Here is a 21,788-nt window from a genome sequence, read left to right on the forward strand (position 1 = left end):
GGGATCGATTTTGAACCAGCTCAGCGAATAATTTCAAAACGGGCGTGGTCACGTGTGGATCACTGAACCAAATTTCCATCGCCCTTTGCAATATGGGCGTATATTGGGGATAGATCCACTCGAAAAGCATCATGTAAGACACTTTGGTGTTAAATGCATGTGCCAGGCCACGCAAATCTCGAGCCAAACCAATCACAGACTTTCGAACCTAGGGTGAGAAAAGAAGACGAATATGAACCCGTCAAACATTCCGATCCCTTACTTTAGGGTATGTATGCCCTTACCTCTTCTGAGTTGTACCCAGAGTTGGAGCTCATCATGACCCGACCTAAGGTCTCGAAGGCCTGCGTCAGCGGCATCATGAATTGGTCGAATTTTTCCTCGTCTTCCCCCAAATCCACCATGAGTAACCGGCCCAAAGATGTGTAAAACATGGACCTAGAAGGGAGACCAAACAATACCACTCATGAAATGGACATCCTCGACTTTGACTAAGCTGAAGTCAGCTTCTAGCCGTGGTGTGGAGAGGGTCTGCTTTACCTGCATCTCATTTCTGTGACGGAGACGTTAACTCCTAGGAAAGGATAGTGCTCGGCCGTGTGATGGGATAGGAGGAATCCCACCTCTTCTAGTTTCACAAGTTTCCTCACCGTTCCATAGCCCACACTCAAATCCGAGAGAAGCTGAAGGGTTTTGGAAACGATTTGCTCGGAGCTACCCCAGTATTTCAGGTTAGTAATGCTAGAAGACGATCAAATTGAAGTAACGCCATCTATGAAAAGGCACCTATAGGGTCAGCCTACATTTTCCGGATGATCACGGATAACACCATGGACTCGTCATTCAATCCCAAAACATCGGACAATCTTCGATACACTTTCGAGGTCTTTTGCACTTGATCTCCCACGTAAATTTTTCGGAATTGCTCGAAGAAGCTCATGAGCGCCAATTCCAGTTTCTCGCACCCTTGCTAAAACGTCGATGGTAAAATAAATGAGTATTTGTGTGTTGGCTTGAAGAGGGACATTTAATAACAACTCGCTTATGTACGTACTTGCGCTAGACGACTGTCAGTGAGCCTCATGAGTTGTAGGACACGACAAACTAGCTCACCATCCATGGCATCATGCTCATCGTTGCTATTGAATGAAATTCGACCGCCCACTGCCGATCCAATGATGTACACCAACCAAGTCAATCGACCTTGATCCGAAAAAGATGCGGTGTATTAATAGTCCACGATCCACGAATGCGTAAAAAGTCCCAATAACCCTACAACCAGCTGACTCACCCTCTTGAACGGTGACGTCTAATTTGGACGTGGTGTTAGCACTAGCGATCATTTCTTGATATGAGGCAGCGGATTGGTCGAAGAGTTGCACAAGAAGCTGGCAAGTCTTTCCGTACTCACATCTGCCTATCACCGAGAGCTGATCCAGTTGTTGGGTCACCATCCCATTATCGTCCAAGGGATCCTCCAATCCATCTCTATACATGACGGCGATTACACACGAGTGTGACATGTCGAACCCATCCCAATTCCATACCTGATCACAACTGCCACTGACTCCAGACGAGACGTGATGTAGGCTTGTGTGACTTCGGGTGTATAAGTCTCCAGAAGATGGGGTTCGGCGGCCTTCACGTAAGGCACAGACGCCACCATGCGTTGCCACAACGAAAGAAGGTAATGAATGGAATTGGGTGCGAACTGCCACATCTGAAGGGACTCCACGGTGAACTTGGCCATCAGGCGAATGGCGTCTGGATAATTGTCCACGGTCACCAATTCACCCAACTGATAGTTTGACTTGAGCCGGGATAGTAATCTATGTGGAGAGCAAAAGAAGGAAAACGCTTTAGTCTACGGCATAAGTTTGAACGTCCAATGGGTTTGCTCATCCTCACCGACAGAACTCATGATAGTTGTTAGGGTCTTGAAGGCCGTTAGGACTCTGAAGAATCTCCCGAACACCGGTCACAAGCTGGTTCAGAAACTTGCCTCGCTCGGCGTTATTGAAAAGTGACCGGCGCACGGATGCAATTTGGACCAAACACGACAAGGCCAAAGGGGACAAACTCACCGGAAGCGACGAATATAAGTCAAAGAATAACTGCAATGTGCTCACTTCCAAGAATGCAGGCCGCCAAGACGTGGGAATCTGAAACGCAAAAGAAGACCCGTAAACGTATGAACTTCTAAGGAGAGCATGAGCATAAGGTTCGCTGACCTGGACCGTGCAGAGATCATCTGAAGATTCGTCCGTAGATGTCCCGATGAAATCAAACGTGAGACAGTTATGAGCCAGACGAAGGAGTTGCTTCAGTAACTCGTGCTAGAATGAGTTACAAGATGGTCATGAACCGAAGTCAACGACTCCACGGTCACGGGCGCTTTTCCGCCATCTTACCTGTGACTCGTCGTTAAAATTGAGATTTTTCCGGCTTTCGTAAGCGGTGCGCAAAAGCTGGCACGCTAATTGGAAGATAGCAAAGAGCTGCGTGTCTCGAAATGAGGAAGCAATCTTGCGGTGTTTGGTGAGGGATCGGTTGGCATCGGCCTCACTGATCTGGTTCATCTCGCAGGTCAACTGGGAGAGCAATTGCACACCTATCATGCAATGGTCGGCGTTGCCCTGATATCAATCAATATAGGAAGAAGAATTCAATGGCTATCCCATGGGCGAGTTAAAAAATCCGACTTGATCGTTAACCGTTGTTACCTGAAGAAAGCGATGGATATCGGTGATGACATTCCGGAAAGCAAAGTCTTCGTCTTGGGTGTCAAACCAACCCAACTTGGTGATCCGGGCAAATAATGTGACCAAACCTTGGACCACGAACGGCGTCAGTTTGGGTTGGTTGTAGAGGTAAGACAAGACATAATTGCGGATATCGACTCGTTGCGCCAACGACAATACTTGGGCCGTGCGACTGATTAATTTGGTTAAGGTCGTGGTGGCCAAGAGCTGCGAGTAGGGCGAGCTGCCACGTTCCAACAACATTTGACATTGATTCAAGCTGGAAACAGAAAACAGTATATGACTACTTCATAAAAGTCGGGTCTCAAAGCCTTGGGTGGATTCATCACCCCGTCTGTCGGTAGGGGTGGCTGGCTGGCTGGTTGGGTCAAAGGGGCTTACCAATCGGGCGATGAGCTGTTTTGGAATGTGACTAAGGCTTTTTCGGCTTGGGTGCGCGTGTGCGAATCTTGAGACTCGTAGAGCTGCTTACACAGTACCTCCAACTCCGGCACGTCCTGGAATTACCAATTGATTATCATTATCGTCATCATCATCTTCAACATCACCCCCATCCATCAGGGCCATCAGGATCCTAGAGCCCAAGGACCTGGTCCCGTCACCCACCCAAATGGGTCCAGCCCGACCTCAGACCAAGTGACCATTGTTGCGGATCCCTCCTATCCCATTGAGTCTAATTCAGCTTCCGTGTTCAAGTCTCACTCACCCCTTGGCCGCCGCTGCCGCCTCCCCCGCCCGGACCCGGTCCACCGTTAACATGGTTCACGCCGACCAATCCAGGGCCACCATTGCCAGCCAGGCGTTGGCCTTCCATCGGGGGGAGTGGATACGTGACCGACAGTCTCCCAACCTAGAGTGGGCGTGGGTTGAGCGATGCCTGCCTCAGGCCAGAGGAGGGAGGGTGGCACCACCCACCACTTCTTCAATCAATCGTGGGTGGGTTTGGGCTTCGGGCTGTCTCGGTTTGTTGGGCCCTCCCGGGCGCTGATCCAGCCTTGGGTGCGGGTGGCAACCGGGAAACGGGATCACAGGGATGGGGATCGATCAAGTTCAAGGCCAATCCCCGAGGGCCCGCGATGATGCGGACGGATAGATCTCCCCGGGGGCTGGGGGTGGGTCACAGAACGCCCACCGGTCCTACGGACAAGCGCAAAAACGCGTGTCTGGTTAAGATGAGTTGAGTCACCTGGGGGCGTGGAAATGGAAATGGTGGGAGGGTTGGATGGGCGGCTAGGTGGGTCGGAGGGTAGGTCGGTAGTGGGCGATATTGGGGGTGGGTGTTTTGGGGTTTCAACTCAAAGGGCCGCCGCCGCCGCCGACGACGATGATGATGATGATGATGATGATGGTGAGGACGAGTCCGGCCTTCTTTCCTCTTCTGCTTTTTCGCTTTTTCCTTGCTTCTTCCTTGCTTCTTTCACGTGTATGTGTGCTTGTCAGTATGTCCCATCTTCAAAGAGCCGAGGCCAACGAGCGAACCAGGAGCGGACCCACAGACAGACGACATACACACATCCGTATATATACACACACACACACACACACACCGCAGAGCAGGCCAGGCTGCTTCAATGCATACACACAACACAGACAGGCATGCATGGACTTAAAAGTAGTGCGCACAAAGCGTACACACGGTACACACCGCCAAAGACCAGGAGAGGCCAGGCGGCCAGGAGGAAAGCGCACCAACCGAGCCTACCCCACACTCATCCCCACAGTGTGACCAGCCCGTGGATGACCCACTGCCTCGGACAGCACACACTCGGAAGATTTCCATGAGCAGTCTACTGTTACACCCGGATCGAGACCTGAGTGGGCGGGGACGGAGTCTTGAGCCCGACTCCTTGCCTCATGGGGCTCTGTTTCTTTTGAAGCACACACCTACGAACGATCATCCCATGCGATGAATGACATGGAAACCCTCGATTGAGAGCCTGATCACTCCATCGAAAGCATGGTCCAGCAGGACCAGCACCCGACATTGGACCTGTTTGGCCAATTTATTTTTACTGGAAACTCGTGGTCTCATCGCCATTCTTGTGGACTCGCCCACTTGAAATGGGTGGGATTGGGAGAGTTAACTGGTCCATCTCTCGGCCACCCTGAGCTCGATCTGTACCAACGACCCAGAATCGGCCCGAAATTCCTGCCATCTAAATTTCGCCGGGAAGATGCGGCGGGTCTGGACACCAATCCGGACTCCGTGAGCTACGGACATTCGAATTGGTGAGGGAGAGGTTCCCAGCCCAAGCTGACTCGAATCACTCCCCCATTCACCTTTTTCCAATTTTGGGTGGTAATTTCGGGAGTTAGGTAGTGACGTGTCCAAATAAGTGTGCCTCTCACCCCGATTTGAGCCAAATTGATGTAGGGTATTCGTCCAAGTCAGTCGAAATAATTCCCCTTCCGTCGAAACTGGCCCATTGGCCAGTCTAAAAAGTCCTATTGCCTCACCTCAGCCGCTGGTTTCGAGGCCAGCGCTCAGCCAGATTCGCCAGAAGCAGAATTAGTCCCTAGCCTAGGGATGGTTTGAAGTTATTTTATTTTATCGATCCTGACATATCAAACGCAAAATCATCAATCGGAATCGTGACGGACTTTTATCATTGCCTCACGGGTTGAAAAGCGATTCTTCCTCCTTGCTTAACCAACGGTCTTTTGAAAGCGATCAATTTTCGGGCTCTTCGATTAGACCCGTTAAATTTTGAATTTGAATTTCTTCCATTTGGTATAATTTTTGAAGGTGTTGATAGGGCGTTCTTGTTCAATCGCCCGGCTTTAGCATCTTCAAATCGTTGGAGTGCGGGTGGCAGGGGCGGAGGCGTGGGTAAATGATCGCCAATTGGTCGATAGCCATTCTCGTCGGCTTCAAACTGAAGTGATATCGTTCGACCCTCGGGTGAAATGTAAGACCAGCCCCCAGATTGGACGTGTCCTCCGTTCGCCTTGGGAAGGCCAGATTCATCTCGATTGGTTCCGTCATTCGTAGAGTAACTAAAGGAAATTACCATTATCATTAGGGCTTGAGTAACGCCACTGGTAACGCGTTACTTTTCTGAAAAAGTACCGGTATCGCTAAGAGATTGGGGGTTTTAGCCCTCCCATTACCGTCACTTTTTTCCTTTTTCGGCCCGGGAGAAAAAAAAAACGTAAAAATTTTCTTCCCGATTTTTTTTTACAAGTCCCGTCTCAAATGCACTGGCTTATTTGCTACTGATGGGATCAAGTAAATAATCGTGGGAGGCTGCAACTAAGTTATTATTTTACATTTTCTGTGACGGATAACGTTACTAGCTGGATGATTGTCAAAATGTTTGGTAAAAGAAAAAAGTGAAAGATTGAAACCAAACAATCCTTAATCCTCGATCATTTGTCTAACGTCATATGTGCTAACGTTAAAAATTGTTTAAAATTGTTTTTTACAGTTTTAGGCCATCTTTTTTTACGAAAGTCACGTTGTTGATAAAGGTCACTATCACGCGCTACTTCTTTTCGGTTATGATTTAAGCCCAGATTATCATCATCATCATTATTATTAAATAGATATAAGTGGAACTGACTTGCTAGCTTTGCCTTTAATTTGTCGATGAAACTCACCTGAATGTGTACGATCCATCGGGACGAATTATCCTGGCCCTATTGTCAGATGAAATAGAAGCGCTTGATTGAGGACGAGTTAATCGTTGACCGTTAAAGCCTTCTGGGACGGGCAAAATCGCCCTTAGAGGCGTGATCTCGTTGGAGCTGAAACTGCTTTCCACCGCTAGAAGGTCCTCATAATCGTCAATTTCTTGATCCACTTGAGCTGAACCCCAAGTTCCCTTGATGAAAACAATTAACACCAACAGAGAAGTGTGTATGGCCCATTCCTAAAAGTCATTACGCAATCACCTCGTCAAATAAAAGTATTGAATCATGGCCCCTCTAAAAGAGGTTCGTTGACAAACTCACTCTCATCATCAGGACGGTTTAATGAATGCAATCGTGAAGTGATTAAAAAGGGGATCCCTGTGCACTGAGTTTTTGTTGAAGTCTTCTGATGTAGTGAACCCACAAGTTCAAGCTTCAACTCTTATGCCACGGATGGTCGAATTCCACTGTGACAGGAATCGTTTCCCCACCAAACTGTTGCCCTGGTTGAGTTTGATGTGGCAACTCAGATCACTTGGCATCTTCCTCCTCAAGCGTCTTGAGTCTCGTGCCCAGCCATGAAAATTGGTCGAACTCCTACGAGCGTTGTCAAAACTATTCGTAGAAGGGGAGCGCTCTTTGGGAATAGGTTTGTTCACCAAACTCATGCGTATTTTTCAGTGTGTGGAAACATAGTCGTTGGCACGCCGATCTCCGCTGTGCAGAGTCGAATAGCAGAGGGCTCTTTCTCGCTCCTATCTACGTACGCAATCCCGTACGTCAAAAGTAAAACGAGTGTCTTGCACGAGACGCCCAATCCAGCTTGAGCTATCCTTTTCCTTCAGATGCCCGCTCAATGAATACATGGATAAATGAACGGATGAACGGGATGTACCAACGGACAAACCTAATGGGTGTTGTTCAGCGGACCCCCTCTTGAACTCAAGAGCTTCTCAGAGCTATACATACATGCATTGAGCTTGCCCCTTTTTGGATGTGTTCACATATAGGTACGTATCTTGAACTGGACGCAAACGGGTCATTAAGGGTATTTCCGAATTAGGAAGTGGTCCGAACATTTTGATGTTCCAGCGGGCAGGTAGCATTTGAGGACAGCTTCTGGCATACGCCACTCTTACATGGACGGGACAGATGAACGTAGGGTTGAAGTCGTTTTTTGTACCAATATATTCTTGCCGAGGGACTTGAGAATATTAATTTTCCGAACTGGACTAGTACAAAAAAGATGGTTCAAAAAAATGTTTGACATTTCCTATCTTTTAAGTACCAGTTTTTTTTTTAAGAACTCACGTCTCTAGTAGCCTTTTGTAATGCTTATATTAAGGTTGTTTTGTCACGTAGCCTCTACCAAAATGCAAAGGACTTAGGCAAGATTATAGAAAAATGACTACGTAACGAAATTAGTTTGTCGTCAAACTCTTATCTGAGGAGTGATCCTGCGGGTTTCAAAATGACTTTACTACCTTATTATTAACTATGGCTAATTAGAATAGAGTGTCACAAATTATTGATATTTGTCCGAATGTTTTTGCTATTCCAAGTCTGCCGTTGTCTAATTTTAATATACTGCTACATGTCCACGAGAATGACGAAACAATGCATTATTTGCTCAAAACTTGGAGAATGGAAAACCCTTTCTCTATTTGGCTGAAACTAAAACGTTCGGAATTAGGTTCGGTTCTAAGCTACATCAATCTGTAGGAGTTTTATTGCATTGACGGAGCGAGTTCAACTTTTTTGTTTGGCCTTTGAGGAATATTTGTTTGAAGTTTTAATAAAACAGAAAAAAAGCTTAAATGTGTTTTGCTTTTAACTAGATATCTATCTCGAATTGCAGGCGCATACCCAATTTGCCAAAGCTTTTTACAGCTTGCATCCCATTTTACTTGAGTCAAAGGTTGAAAATTGAATTGTTGGTTTTTCTCAAAGCGTATTTGACGCAACGCTTGGTTGGTTCAAAATAGATAAGAGGTTTACACAACAAAGAACGGCACTGCCAATATCATATTGGTTGTATTGAACCACGGACTTCTAGAGATATGGACTGCAAACGGAAGCAAAAATATCTTACCTTCTAAACCGCTCATCTTATTCCAAATAAGCACTTCATACGATTGAATAGATGAACTCAGCCAAGTTTGAGCCCAAACCTATGCTTAGGGAACTCAGGAGACATGTTCAAAGTTATGTAGTAAACACTACATAAAATTTGAATTTTCGACCTGCTCTTGGTCAGCTACATAAGCTTTTGACAACATAACTTTGAAACGATTGACTTTGCATGTCAATGATATAAAATTCACCTACCGTTAATTGAAGAGATCTACGTTTCTTATTTTTATTACTTTAATTCGAAAAGTGGCTCAGAGTGGCTATGACCAAGAGCAGGCTGATTTGCCGGGAAGCTCGTTCGCAGTCCATATTTCTAGAAGTCCGTGATTGAACTGAGCGAAAAGGGTACATTTTCAATGAGCAGTGGGCCCTGAGTCAACTTATTCCAGGCAGGTGTTAATTAATATTGGCCGTAAAAAAGGAAGAACTCTGGCTGATGATTTACTGGTCTTTGCAATCCTTAAACACCGCTTTACTCCCTAAAGCAATCGCAACCAATCTGGACGCGGAAGTTGGGAGCGTTAGTTCAGAGACTGAATCCTTAATGTCTCTGAATGAAAATCAGGTTCTTCATTGCACATTGAATGTAAAGAGAAAAATATTGTCTACTTAAATGTATCAATTCCCAAGAACCCTTAGTCACGTACCGTACCTGGCTAACTTAAAGTTCTACATGTATTGGGGAAATGTGCAGGATTTGATGGTCGATCTAGCGACCTGAACTACTCGCTAAGACAAATGCTCATATTTCTTCATGCATACTCAAACCACCCATATGAATACATATACATATGAATACGTATAATCCAATTCTGCACACTCTAATTCGCCGAATGTTATTTCGAAGACGAAATACATTCGTACGGTGTCTCATGGGTCATCGCTCATTTCAATAATGCTGTGAGGTTACCCTTCATGCATTAGCAAGAAAAGATCAAAAGAATACAATCAAAAATTATATAAGGGAGACACTTATCTTCGTGCCAATATCTGGTTCAAACTATATGCAGGAAATCACTCAAGATTGCATGGCAAGGCTGCGAAGCCTACCTGCACTATTTTCATTTCAGCTCAATGAAATATACTTGACCAATTCCTAAAAGCTAAAAGGAAATCTGATGATGCATTCATCACATCGAGTCGAAGTTTGCTGACCAATCATTCCCACTTCATGAAGTATTCCTTTTTTTGACTGGATGAAAAGAATCGCCCTCAGGTGGCTAACCTACTGTTGTAAGGTACCACTTTTTAAGAATCTAACTCTTATTTACTCCTTCAATCTCAATCTGATTTGTAAAGTTTGCATGCAAGCCCCGGAAGGATAGAGCCCTTGCATCCAAGCCCAGTATTGTAGGAATCCTTGCAACAGATAGTGCAAAGCTTAAGATTAGGTTAGGCAAGGACGACGTCACCACTGAACAGCCACGGGTGTGCAGGAAAATAAGCAGTTCCATCCCAATCCATCAAATAAATTTCTCTTCACACAGGCTGACTCAGTGGTAGATTCAGAAAGTATTGGTTAGGTTTGATCTCAATTGAACTTCAACATATGTCAAAAGTTTTGAGCATTTAAAACTCAAACCAGGGAGGGCACAATTTGAATAAGGCTGCACCACGAAAAGATATTACCATTGGAGTCTCAATATTTCAAGACGAAAAATGTATTAGTCTTACTTAACTTTTATTTTCATATTTGATTTGATCGACCAACGAATTAGAGCTGCTGATCTGGCTAACCCTTGAATATAAGGTTGATCGAGAATTTGAGTCAAAAACTTGTCCAAGTCTGACTTGAATCCTGCTACTGGATCAACACCTACATACGCCCTACGAATATTTGAAGGCAGTAAATTGAACAATGAAGGAGCCCGAGAAAGAACAGTGTTGGAATTCATTGTTTCAACTAGCCTGGATTTTCGAGCGCTTGAAGGTGCTCTCAAAATGCACATTCAGCCTCTACGGTCACTGCAATTGACCCTCCTAAATCCTAGGTTGGGACAAAATCTCATGGATGCTCCTGAAAACTCACAGTATCAAATACCTTTCATATCTTCTCTGAATACTGTACAATCCTGACCTTTCTAATCTCTTCCAATACGAGAGTTCTCTCACACCTTCAATAATATTAGTAAAATATCTTTGGACCTGTTCAATCTTTTGTAAACCTGCTGAACTCATTGGAGCCCAAATGGGTGAGGCATATTCAAGATGCGGCTGAACAATCGACTTGTTCAGAGTTAGCATCGTGATGCTGTCTCTGGACTTAAACGTGCGATATATCCAACCACATGTTTGAAAAGCTTTACCAACTTTCAACTGGATATGCTCATCGAACTTTCCATTTTTTGGGAGGACTACACCTAAATCCTTTATGGCTGATTGAGATCAAAATTGGCGAACGCCTTTTGAATCGTAAAGAGTTTTGCATGAAAATACATTCTCCCCATGTGGATAGAAGTTCCGACAAATCACCGAAACCCAGTTATTGTAATGCGTTGGAAGACACGCTTTGAATGACAAATGATAATATTTGGGGGTTTCTATCCAGAATTTGGAACTACGGTTTTTGTGAAATTACCTCGACTTGGTATAATTAAGCCCTCTTCCAGCAATTGATAGCCACAAACGGCCCTGTTGGTCGGTTACAGACTAAAAACAATAGCTAAAATAAAGCATTAACAATTTTGAGCTTGTTTTCACTTAGAGGCAATTTTGCCCTTGGACCCTATCCATCATTTGATTTCGAGTCTCATAGTTGCCCCGGTAAGACTCAAAATGTGCTCATTAATTGATTGAAAACGGTAGTGAAATGATTTTTTTCTGGTGCCAGGTCCAGGTGAATGGTAGAAGCCAAGGCAGCACAAAAAAACAGTGTCCAACGGTCTCCAAGCAAACCCCACGGACCCAGAATTGACTAGTTCTTGTGATTTTTTAGATGGCACTGCAGTCCAGTTTTGAACACTGACTTCATGCTATCAAAACTGGAAACGTAACAGAATTAAAGTTGACCCACGCAATTTTGAGTAACGCTCTGCGTACACTTTTTTTTTGCAACTATTTGGAATGTGAAAACATTATTCATTCACTTTTCAGCGAAATTCCCCATAGGACCTTTGGTGCTACTCTGCAGGCAACAGGCCATTTGGAACCGACATACTTACGTACGTAGAAATTGCAATAAGCTAGTTTACCTTCAGGGTACGAGACAAAGCTTTGGTAATTGAATTCAGCTCCATCTTACTCGCCCAAGGTGTGGGGTTCTGTTGAAATAACTGAGAAAAAGGTACAAACAGTATGACAGTTTTTTTATATTCATACAATTATCTTTTACTTGATCGGTGGTAAAAGAACGTAGCAATATGAAGAAAGTTTGTGAAGTGTACGCTTTTGGGGTAGAATCATATTCGTAGGTAGATCTGTCTGTTCTGTACTATGCAGATCCTCCGTCTTTTCTACTAACAGGCTGTGAACGGAATTGAGGTGCACTTCTACGTTGTATTATTCTGCTGAATGATCGTTTAATTCGCATGGTTCCACTCAAATTGCATTCGAGAAAGAACGCAATGAAAACGAATGTCTTCACTCATGGACGGGCATGGTGGCATGTGTCGAAATCAAGGCTCTGAAACAATTTTACGCCAATTATGTGATGACAATCTCGATGAGGACTTCCTCATGCCGCAGCATACACGAATTTTGCCGGGATCGTATGTACATGTACTCTGCTCAGCACTCAACATGCAAAATGCTTAACTCATCAGAACATTTCTAGGGTATTCTTCAGATCTCAAATCTATGAGCAAAACCTAGCCGAGAAAAAGAGCTGGATCCTCAAGCATATGTGCCGTGTGTACTGAAGCATAACCATCAGGAGGAGAACGAAGGGATTTCTTCAACTTCTTCTATGGCAAACTTTGAGCTGGGTTGCCAAGACCAGGTGTGGCCTAGATTGTGCAAGTTGCCAAGAAAATCCCGACAGAACGTGTTCCAAGAGTAGTTGATGGCCGACCAATCATATCACGTACTAGCCACATTTTTATGATTAGTTTTGATGGAGATGCAAAATAGGATTCACTCTCTTTGCTCTTGAAACTTTCTGCAACAGATCCATTCGAGATTCCAAGGCATGTCCTTTACGTTGGTTGAGAACTAAGATATAGTACTGAACTTTGTGTGCATGTGCTCACCCATCATATCCCCATCATCGTGCTCCTTCACCCTCGACATTTAAGCTGTGCAAATGGTTGAGAGCATTTTCACTCGAACAAATCTCTACATTTACTTCTCATCGAGGGTCATTTCCCGTCACTCCGCCCGTGGACTGGTCAAGTCAACCACTATTATTCTCGAGTTGACCATCAGAGTGAACAGATTGCTCAAGCTCAAAGAAAGCAGTTAGGTTAGGAACAAAGTACGCAAGGGCCCTTCATTTTTCGCGGTTTCTGATTGTATTGAGCGTGATGTCTGTCGTACGTGGTACAGTGTAATACTGCTTATTTGCAGTTTCAACAACCATCGAGGGATGGGATGACCATAGACCATCAATTCATTGGCCATACAATGGATCCTGGTCGGATCGCCGATAGTCCATTGTCCAGCCCATGAGATCCCGACGGATGCGTATCGGTTCATTCCGTGGGTCGGGTTCCAAAGTACCGATAGGCGTGCTTCATTCCAGGCTCCGAGGTCATGGCTTTCCCAATGGGGGGAAACGCCTTCCGGTTGTAATCGTATCGATGGCTCCAGGCATTTCCGCTCATTCTCTGTGAGGAATAGCTCACCGTGGAGTTGTGAAACGCGAGCTGAGGCAACACATGCCGATCCACCGATTGCATTCGCTTCCGGTTATTCCCAATTTCCACCGAGGTTTCCCGAATTCCTTGGGACAACGACCGATAGCCTCGAATCTAAAGAACAACCACATGTGGATGGGTGGTAGGTATGTTTGCCAGGAATAGACACTCAACACACTCACCGTATTTTCCATGTCCTTTCTGCTGCGATATCGTTGTCCAGGTTCAAAGGGTTTGACTTCCACCACTCCATAGCGAAGGTATTTGGAGCAGGTAAAACTCGGCGTGGGCGGAAGTCGGAAGTTGGCACTCATGGTGGGTGATTCACTTGACGGCTGGAAGAAGTGGAACAAGCAAGCGGTTCACACAATCTGCATGCTAGAACCATAAGCGCGAAACAAGCCAAACAAGCCAACCAACCCATCATGAGGTATGCATGACAAGTTACCCAAAGCAGGATAACCAAAGTATATGCTAGTAGTGCATTGATGGGACTGATCTCACCTTCTTGATGAGGAAGTATGTATGTGTAAGTGTTCACCTCGACCCGTCGTTTGACATTGAATTCTTTGTTCGCTCGCTTCTCGTTTAGGTCGACAGATTTGGAGTAAAACGGAGCGGAACCGGCCTGTTCATTCGGTCCTTCTTTCGTTCCTTTTTTCGTTGTTTCCCCCCGTTTCTTGGAGCCGAACGCGTTGGGCTTGACATCATCCTATACGTACAGTGTACAATATACCCACCCAACATTTTTTTCGTTTCTTTATACCCACGACTAGGGTTCCCACGTCGAGCATCAACCAGAGGAGTACAGCTCATGGCGGTAGGTTTCTACACGTGCACATATATACTGCAGGTGACTAAGTTTCTGTCGTTTTCGGTGGCGATTCTTAGCCCGTTTTTTCGACTTGTGTGCCTGTATGTGTGCCTTCATGGCCCATGCTTGCGTGCACCCTACGACTTTGATCAAGTACAAATGACTGGGCACATGTATGCGGATCGATCCTCATTGTGAAGAAATGGAAACTACTCGGTCCTGATAATTGCTTGTGCCAAAGGTGAGACTCCTGTTGCCTCGGACTCGTTGCGATTGGGATGGCCATTGGGATGGCGAGGGAGATCCGTCACTCAAATAAGCCGAGTCATTCGATTCATCGAGTGTTGTTGCGCCAGAACGCTCCGTTTCTCCACATCATGCATGATGTAGTACAGCTGATCAGTGCCACGGGAACAGAGGATAATAGGATCGATGGATCGGAGTTGGACCCTGGTGCAGGCAAATGTCGTGAATGTGCACTTGTGCACCCACCTGAGAGAAGGACAAAGGCAGCCAGCGAGCTTGGGAGTTAGGTGTGAATTTCGTTTGAAGGTAGTCTTTAATTTTCCGCTTTTTCTCGATTCGTTGCCCTTCTCTTGCGTGCCCACTTGGCTGCATTCTCAAGATTCCTGCTTGGAATTCCAGGTTCCATGTACAAGTAGTGATGTGTACTGCCAACGAACTACTACCTTTTTATATGGCGATGCATACACGTTAAGTATGTATATACTTTTTCCACATAATACTGATAGCAACCATTATTGGAGAGAACGCAGATCATCATGTAGGTTTTTTACTAGGATTTCGAGGAGATATTCCTGCCAAGCTTGTGCTCCAAAACTCGAAGAAACCTTTTCCTCCCGCTCCAAGCCCGCCGATTATGTGCCTACAACTTCAACATGTTAGTCAAACATGATGGGCAACGAAATAACAAGAGATTTGAGATGATCTGAGTGAAACAGAGTGCAAGGAAATATATAACCTCAGGCTGTTTGGCGGACTGCTTAATATCCCAGCATCGATCGAATCGATAGTACTTCAAGATGCATAGTTTGTCCAACTTACGGAACTCTTTCATTTTGTTCGGAATTCAAAAACTTTTTTTTTGTGATAGGAATCTTCCAGACTCTGCGAGGAAGTTTGATGAAAGCTCGTAGAGATCGAGAGCGTGTGTGTCCGGCCGAAGACAAAAAAAAACTAATTTGATTTGTAGCTTACATCGTAACGGGATGTTCCCCATTGAGTTTTACTAATACGTGGAACAGACCGAAAGAGCCACGGGATAGAAATGTCCAACCTGGTTAATTTAGGGCGTGTTTCTGACCTGAGATTAATTAAATAAGGTGACTCAATTGTGACCTGAGTATGCCGTGCACTCCTGCATATATACGTGTAGGTATGTACTCGTACGTAGAGTCATTCAGTCTGACACTTGCCTTCGTTTGTCATGTTAGTGTGAATGCGCATTCCAACACTATCGAAATATGTTGATTACATCGGTGTGCTATCATCGAGTCCGATCGGAATGGTGGAATTACAATACGTATATGCCATATGCCTTCTCTAGCCTTGTCTTTGTCCCCTCGAATTGACCTGGGGATGGTCCGTCTCCTCGGAGAGTTCGCTTTTTGGCCCCTGGGGCAATGGCGGCAGTGGGTACGCCAAGGCGGCCAAGGCGGCCAAGGCGGCCAAGGCCAAAGCCTTCACGTTTTGGGGACAAAAGAAAGATAACCGAAAGGATGGATGAATGGATGGATCATAGATGTATTGATAGATACGAAATGAGCACGGGGGCCAGAGTGCCTTTGTCATGACCGCTCGAAATTGATTAGTGCGGGTATTAAGATCCAAGACTAATCGGATATGGACTTGATTACTCGATGTGCCCAGTCTTGTGGATCCTCTCTTGGCTTGCTCTCCTGGGGTTTTCTAGATCATGGGGCGAGCTCACCGGTCCCGGTCAGTCCTTGTCGAGCATCATGATCTGATGTGTGATGTCTTTGCAAGTTCCAGCAAGCCTTCCATCACACATTTCTTCCATTTACTCGAATATACGTAGGTACATAGTACAGAGCGCACCGAAAACAGAGTCTGGTATCCCGGTAGGAAGCCCATACATACACAACACTAGCACACACACACAGACACACTGATTGACTGTACAAGGACAATAATTGTCCATCTTTGGCTGGTCAGAAAGTCACAAATCATCTCTAAGCTCATTTCCCACGACAGCCGGCTCTTATTCATAGTAACCCCCTACTTCAACAGTTTTCGCGTTGTGTTCAGTGGTGCACACACATTATAGGTACTACATAGACGTATGTATATATGTATATGTACACGCAATGAGTGGATGGAGCCAACACACACGTTACAATATTGTAGCCAGTGGCTTTGAAGTCTGTGTTTGTCAGGACTGAAAGTACCGTGTCGAATAGAAACACAGATCGGGTGCGACAGTTCCTAAGAGCCGAACGAACTATCTTGTTGTTGTTGTTCTTCTTCTTCTTTATTTTACAAGTGGATTCCCCTCATTTCCGACGAGACCTCTATATATCAATGGTGGGGTCGGGTTAATCATGCGCTTGAGCAGCACAAGCTCTTCTGAGTTCCGACCGAACTCATGGGCTCACAAGGAGCGACCGTAAGTTTACGTCGATTATACCAAGCCAGATCTGAGTGAACTCTCCAATTTTTCAGGAAAGCAATTATTTCCCCTTCAAAATGGCCAAGAGGTGGCCGTCAATCTGGACAATACGCAAAGAGAAAGTGTTTTGTGTCCTTCGACAGCTCTATCCTTCAACACCGGGACTTGACGAACCTTAACCGTTCTACGAGATGTGTCCTCTAGATAAGGTACACACCGTACACACGTACGTCAGTAGGTAGGTAGGTAGGTAGGTAGGGAGGGAGGGAATGGTGTATGCGGATGTATGGCGAATACGGGCTCAGTCATTGTTCTGTCACCTCTTTCTTGCCTCACACCCCAACAACAAAAGAAAGTGTTTCATCCAGCACAACTAAACTGATTGGACGAATGCGAGAAAATGATCTGTATCAATAACGTACCTACGTGTCCGTACTCAAGCCCATTCAGAGCTGCAAGCATGTATAAATGACAGATAACCCGACACTTGCACATCAAACACCTCATTTGATGGTATTCAATTGTTCTTTCGTTCGCCTCGGACTCGGACAATTTCGTGACAGAGAGAAAACGGAGAAAATTCCTTAGCCATGACGGAATCCAGAAAGAAGCAAGAAATACTTGCCCAACTGTTGGCTCAGATGTGTTTTAGCAGTAATTGCAACTCAGATTGCGGTCTGATTTCCGACACTGTGGACATTCTTTTAGCAACACTCGCTCATGCAGTATCTCTCAACATTCCTTTTTTTGTGCAAAACCCGATCTCGGCATTCCAATTTAGGATCAAGAATGTATTGAAAAATGTGCCAAGAGTTCAAACCCTTTGAGAGCAACGATTGATCAGGACCTATGCAGTACAAGAGACAAGTGGCGCTTTATTTTCATTCTTCCATATGAAATCACTGTGCTAACACACCACATTTCCTCCCCGCCCGCGCCCGAGGCCTAAACACACGCCAACACACATAGACGGTCCTGGTGGTGGTGGGCCTTCCCTTCAGAAAAGGCTGCGGCATAAGGGACAGGTGGAGTTGTTACTGGTGGAAAACCACTTGTACAGACACGCCGAGTGGAACTTCTTCTTACAAGCTCGACACGCCAACTTGGGCAATTTGTGGTTGGTCCCATGGAGGACGTAGAAGCAGATGTAACACTCCTCCACGCCCTCGAAACGCTTGTCCACGTTCTTCTTCCAAACGTTCAAACTGTCCAGAATGGAGCCGTCTTGGTTCTGAAATAAGGTCGGAGGTTAGTTAGTAACTCCTAGAAGCTGACTTCACGAACATTCGAGTTATCATTATCCGGTGATTGCCAGCTAACCTGTAGGAAGTTGGTGAGTTGAAGCATCCAGGTCCTCCATTGAGAGGATCCCACCCCGACCCATTTCCCACTTTCCACCTTGACGGGACCCAACGGAAAGTTTGTGGGTAGAATGACCACCAATTCAATACTGCCGTCGTCCACTGTGTACACAGCCACTACTTCGCGAACCGAAGGTCGCACCTTGATCTGAAAAGATAATCATACTGGTTGGTCTGAGGATCTCACAGAGAAAATGGATCACTGCTCCATGATGTTCATACTGGTTGAACTGAGGATCTCACAGAGAAAATGGATCACTTCTTAATAATTGATTGGTGTTAGGTTTAACCTTTCTAATAATCCTAAGCTGGCTTCTATTTGAATGTTTAAAAGTCCATGGATAATCCTGGCCAAGGTTGCAACGATTTCAAACGGATTCCAATCCCGGTAGCGGTAAGGAAGTCCGCAAAAAAACCGGAATGAAAGTCGAATCCTTTTTCAAATCGGGGAGTGCATCAGCTTTGTTACACTGTCCTCGGAATCACACTCGCGGTGGATCTCAATTGGGCATTTTTCAATTGCTGGCCTGGTTTTTTTCAACAAAAAAATCACAATACGCATTTTTGTCTACAATGCATTGGTGCGTTGGGAGGTAGGTTTAAAAGTGATGATGTCATGGTTTGGAGTTGACAAAGTTGGTGCCCTTAGCCATTCTTCACCCTAACCTTGCGAGAGTCTCCTCGACTTACAAAAAAATAAGCCGTTAAGAAGAGTCCAGAGACACGCTGAAGGCTTAGGGTTGAATAACCCATTTGTCACCGAACAGCTAAACGAGGCCAACCTACTGACATCTGGGCTGAACACGTTCCTTTCACTCAACCAGATGGACTGGCCATTATTTGAGCCTCCTTTTTGTCACCCATCTCTCTCATCTCATTTAGCTTCATACCTACAAACATAGTTTGATAATGAATTGCAACTGCTCGTAAGAAAAGAGAAGCAGAAAAACTATTCACTGGAACAAAAATCTTGTATTAAACAAATCCTCAGATAAAAAATTGATAAAACTCGAGTATGGCACTTCAAAAACGACGTCATGGGACACATTCCAAAAGAAAAAAAAGCCATTTAAACTCACCCATCATTACCCTTTCTATTGAAATAATAGAATAGTACGAGGAATTCAACCTCAGTGTAAGTTGTTTTGATCAAAGTATAAGGAAGAATGCATTAACAACTGAGTGTTATTCAGCTGGTGACTACATCTGCAAAAGATAACATACAAAATGACTAAACTGGCACCCACAAACCCTTCCCTGTACTCTCCCCCTTTTACCATTTTGTCGTTTCTTCTTTTCATTTTGTTTCTTTAGTGTTACTTATTACTATTAGCCTTTTTTACTTCAGCTTCGAGTCATTAATTATTGACCAAGATAAGATTTTAGGGCCGGAACAGGTACCTTTGGAGTGTCCCTCTAGATCCTGAATCAACATCGTAACCATCAAATGAAATCCAGGGACAGAAGGAGAGTCGCATACTAAATTACTAATACACCCATTCTAGACATTTGTGGCTACGCCATCCCAATCATAATTTGTCAAGGAAAACAATGTCAAAGGAAATATTTCATATCAAAACCAAGGGAAAAAATATAAATACGAAAATATCTTTGAACAAATCTTGACGAATCAGGTGTATTATTTAGGAGATTTTGTGCCGCGAATGTTGAGTTCTCTCACCAATCCATGTTTTTGTCCTCGTGCTCCTCTATTGTATAGATTGTATAATTATGGATGGTCTGGCTAACAAGGCAAATCTGTCTAACGTGCTCAAAGCTCTCGAAAATCTTCCCAACATCAGAAAAATACTTGGGAGAGGCCTACTTACAGGTTTCCTTTTGCAAGCAGAGGGCGGCAAATTGAATGACAAAGAACCCAAGTGAAATCTATATCACAACTACATCGTTCGAAAAATTACATTCAAAATTGAAAGGAAGTTTGGGATATCTGTACCCAGTGTCTCTTTTTCTCCATTTTTTTAGATTTTCTCCTCCTACCGACAAATTCAAAGGTGCAAGCACACCGAGGCAAGCCATCGAACATAACATGTCTTTTAATAGCAAAACATGTAGCATGCAAACTCTTAACAACTTGGCATCCTATTAACTTTAATAGCACGTTACGTATTTGGGAGGTATTGGCAAAGACGATGAAAGTTCATTGTACATTAATAGCCAGCGCATTGAAATTTATACAAGCAAAAAGGCGCTTGCCCTCCACTTAAAACATCTCCTTGTACCATGACAAGAATGTTGTTTTTCTTTTAAGCAATATTGTTGCCAGAAAGACAAGTTTCCGTCTAAATATCATGCTTTGCTTGATCCTGATACTCTTGAAAAGTGTTTACTAGCACCCAAACACTCGTATTTCAAACAATTGAAAAAGACTTGGATTTTGACAGGCGACTCCGGTGACACCGTTCTCTGTTGTTGTTTTACAAAGGACAGGCCCAAGTACTCTTCAGTTGATTTGTGAATTCAATATCGTCGAAAGCCATAGCTTTTCTGAAAATTGTTACTTTCTTCGTGCCACCAGATTGGAAATCGTAGGGATGACTTATATTCAGAATCATAGCCCTTAGATTACGTGGGTGTTCATATAAAAAAGAAATACCCACTTCCTTTTAATATCACCTAAGTCTTTAATAAAGGGTGTTCAAAAGCATTCCAAAGTCGTAATCGATGATCACTTGGTATCCCCACCTCCACACACAAAAAGAAACGACGAACAACTTCTCGGACAAGATCACATCCAGTACACATTTAGTCAAAGAGATCTTTCACGTTCCGAGGAAATGGTGCCAAAAAGGAAGCATTCTATAGGTCGAAGATTCGGTTAATTGAGACAAATAAGCGCACAGAGTATTGTGAAAGATTTTTCAAAGCGTAATCGTTAGACCTCAAAAAAATAAGTTAAAACCTGATAAAAAAGTTTTTTGCCCTTTTATTGTCATTTGGGTCCTTATCTGTTTCTTTCTTAACTTGTTGTTCCTTGTTTGAAACCTTTTTATTTACTTCTGTGGAGCATGATTAGATGAAGGATTGAATCCTCAATCAGAACCTTTTAGCAATTTCTTTTGATTTGGGTTTTCACTGGCTCTACTAACCACTGCAAAGAATCTAATCCCGGCATAATCAAAATGATTATGATCATGATTTGTTTAGCTGTTGCCACTTAAGCTCGATACAATATTTGGTCTACCAAGGAATTGAATATTTCAAAATCAACTCCCTGTTTTCGGTTTGGGAATGTCTACAAAAAAAAGAAAACTTGTAGTTGAGCTACATCTACCGTCATGGAATTGATCCCACCCAAAATTGCTTTGTGAACAAACGCACCCTTAGCACCAAAACATAAGGCTCCAGAAAAGAGTCAATTGTTTACCATTACATTTTGCATCAATTGAAAATATGTCCTAATGTGGAACCTTGCAAGAAAAAGTGTTAATTTCTCGTGAACTCAATGGATACAGTTGGGTGCCTAGATTTTGTAATAGATAAAAATGTAGCAAAGAGGTTAAAAAAGGAGCTAAAAACGATCTTTTCTCCATTTTAACATTGCATTATTATAACTTGTTTTGCATATTCACATTTTTTTGCACATTTTCACATCTGTTTTTTATGTTTGTTTCGTTTCGCTCG

General features: G+C 44.2%; 4 protein-coding genes across 4 annotated transcripts in view; all 4 read right to left on the reverse strand.

Moving 5' to 3' along the window:
• LOC131881095 (exportin-7-like) overlaps window positions 1-4,256 on the reverse strand; it is a 6,640-nt gene extending 2,384 nt beyond the window's left edge. Inside the window, exons 1-13 of the mRNA XM_059227865.1 lie at window positions 3,469-4,256; window positions 3,144-3,259; window positions 2,724-3,021; window positions 2,412-2,636; window positions 2,232-2,336; window positions 1,909-2,162; window positions 1,548-1,829; window positions 1,292-1,488; window positions 1,055-1,203; window positions 804-970; window positions 541-741; window positions 285-438; window positions 1-208 (exon numbers count right to left, since the gene is read on the reverse strand). Of these exons, the coding sequence (XP_059083848.1) occupies window positions 1-208; window positions 285-438; window positions 541-741; window positions 804-970; window positions 1,055-1,203; window positions 1,292-1,488; window positions 1,548-1,829; window positions 1,909-2,162; window positions 2,232-2,336; window positions 2,412-2,636; window positions 2,724-3,021; window positions 3,144-3,259; window positions 3,469-3,576 (2,464 nt within the window). The 5' untranslated portion in view covers window positions 3,577-4,256. The remainder of the gene's footprint in view (window positions 209-284; window positions 439-540; window positions 742-803; window positions 971-1,054; window positions 1,204-1,291; window positions 1,489-1,547; window positions 1,830-1,908; window positions 2,163-2,231; window positions 2,337-2,411; window positions 2,637-2,723; window positions 3,022-3,143; window positions 3,260-3,468) is intronic.
• A 1,236-nt stretch (window positions 4,257-5,492) lies between these two features.
• LOC131881099 (uncharacterized) lies at window positions 5,493-6,981 on the reverse strand (the record flags this gene model as incomplete). Its single annotated transcript, XM_059227868.1, is given in 3 exon segments — window positions 5,493-5,759; window positions 6,363-6,634; window positions 6,717-6,981. Coding segments are annotated over 3 exon segments (548 nt in total), but the record flags the coding sequence as incomplete, so codon positions are not given.
• Window positions 6,982-12,953: 5,972 nt separating this feature from the next.
• On the reverse strand, window positions 12,954-13,967 carry LOC131881101 (uncharacterized). Its single transcript, XM_059227871.1, has 3 exons — window positions 13,826-13,967; window positions 13,504-13,656; window positions 12,954-13,435 (listed from the first exon to the last, which is right to left on the reverse strand). The coding sequence occupies exons 2-3, from the start codon at window positions 13,633-13,635 to the stop codon at window positions 13,157-13,159; spliced, it is 411 nt and encodes a 136-aa protein (XP_059083854.1). The 5' UTR covers window positions 13,636-13,656; window positions 13,826-13,967; the 3' UTR covers window positions 12,954-13,156.
• Window positions 13,968-17,640: 3,673 nt separating this feature from the next.
• LOC131881094 (E3 ubiquitin-protein ligase listerin-like) overlaps window positions 17,641-21,788 on the reverse strand; it is a gene marked incomplete in the record, with an annotated part of 34,162 nt that continues 30,014 nt past the window's right edge. The window contains 2 exon segments of the mRNA XM_059227863.1: window positions 17,641-18,016; window positions 18,106-18,294. Of these exon segments, the coding sequence (XP_059083846.1) occupies window positions 17,783-18,016; window positions 18,106-18,294 (423 nt within the window).

This window comes from Tigriopus californicus, chromosome 5 (assembly GCF_007210705.1).
Source record: "Tigriopus californicus strain San Diego chromosome 5, Tcal_SD_v2.1, whole genome shotgun sequence".
Taxonomy (NCBI): Eukaryota; Metazoa; Arthropoda; class Copepoda; order Harpacticoida; family Harpacticidae; genus Tigriopus; species Tigriopus californicus.

Coding starts and splice junctions, on each gene's coding strand:
- LOC131881101 (XM_059227871.1), bottom strand. CDS start 13,635: ATGAGTGCCAACTTCCGACTTCCGCCCACGCCGAGTTTTACCTGCTCC. Junction 13,436..13,503: donor GAAAGGACATGGAAAATACG/GTGAGTGTGTTG, acceptor GTTGTTCTTTAG/ATTCGAGGCTATCGGTCGTT.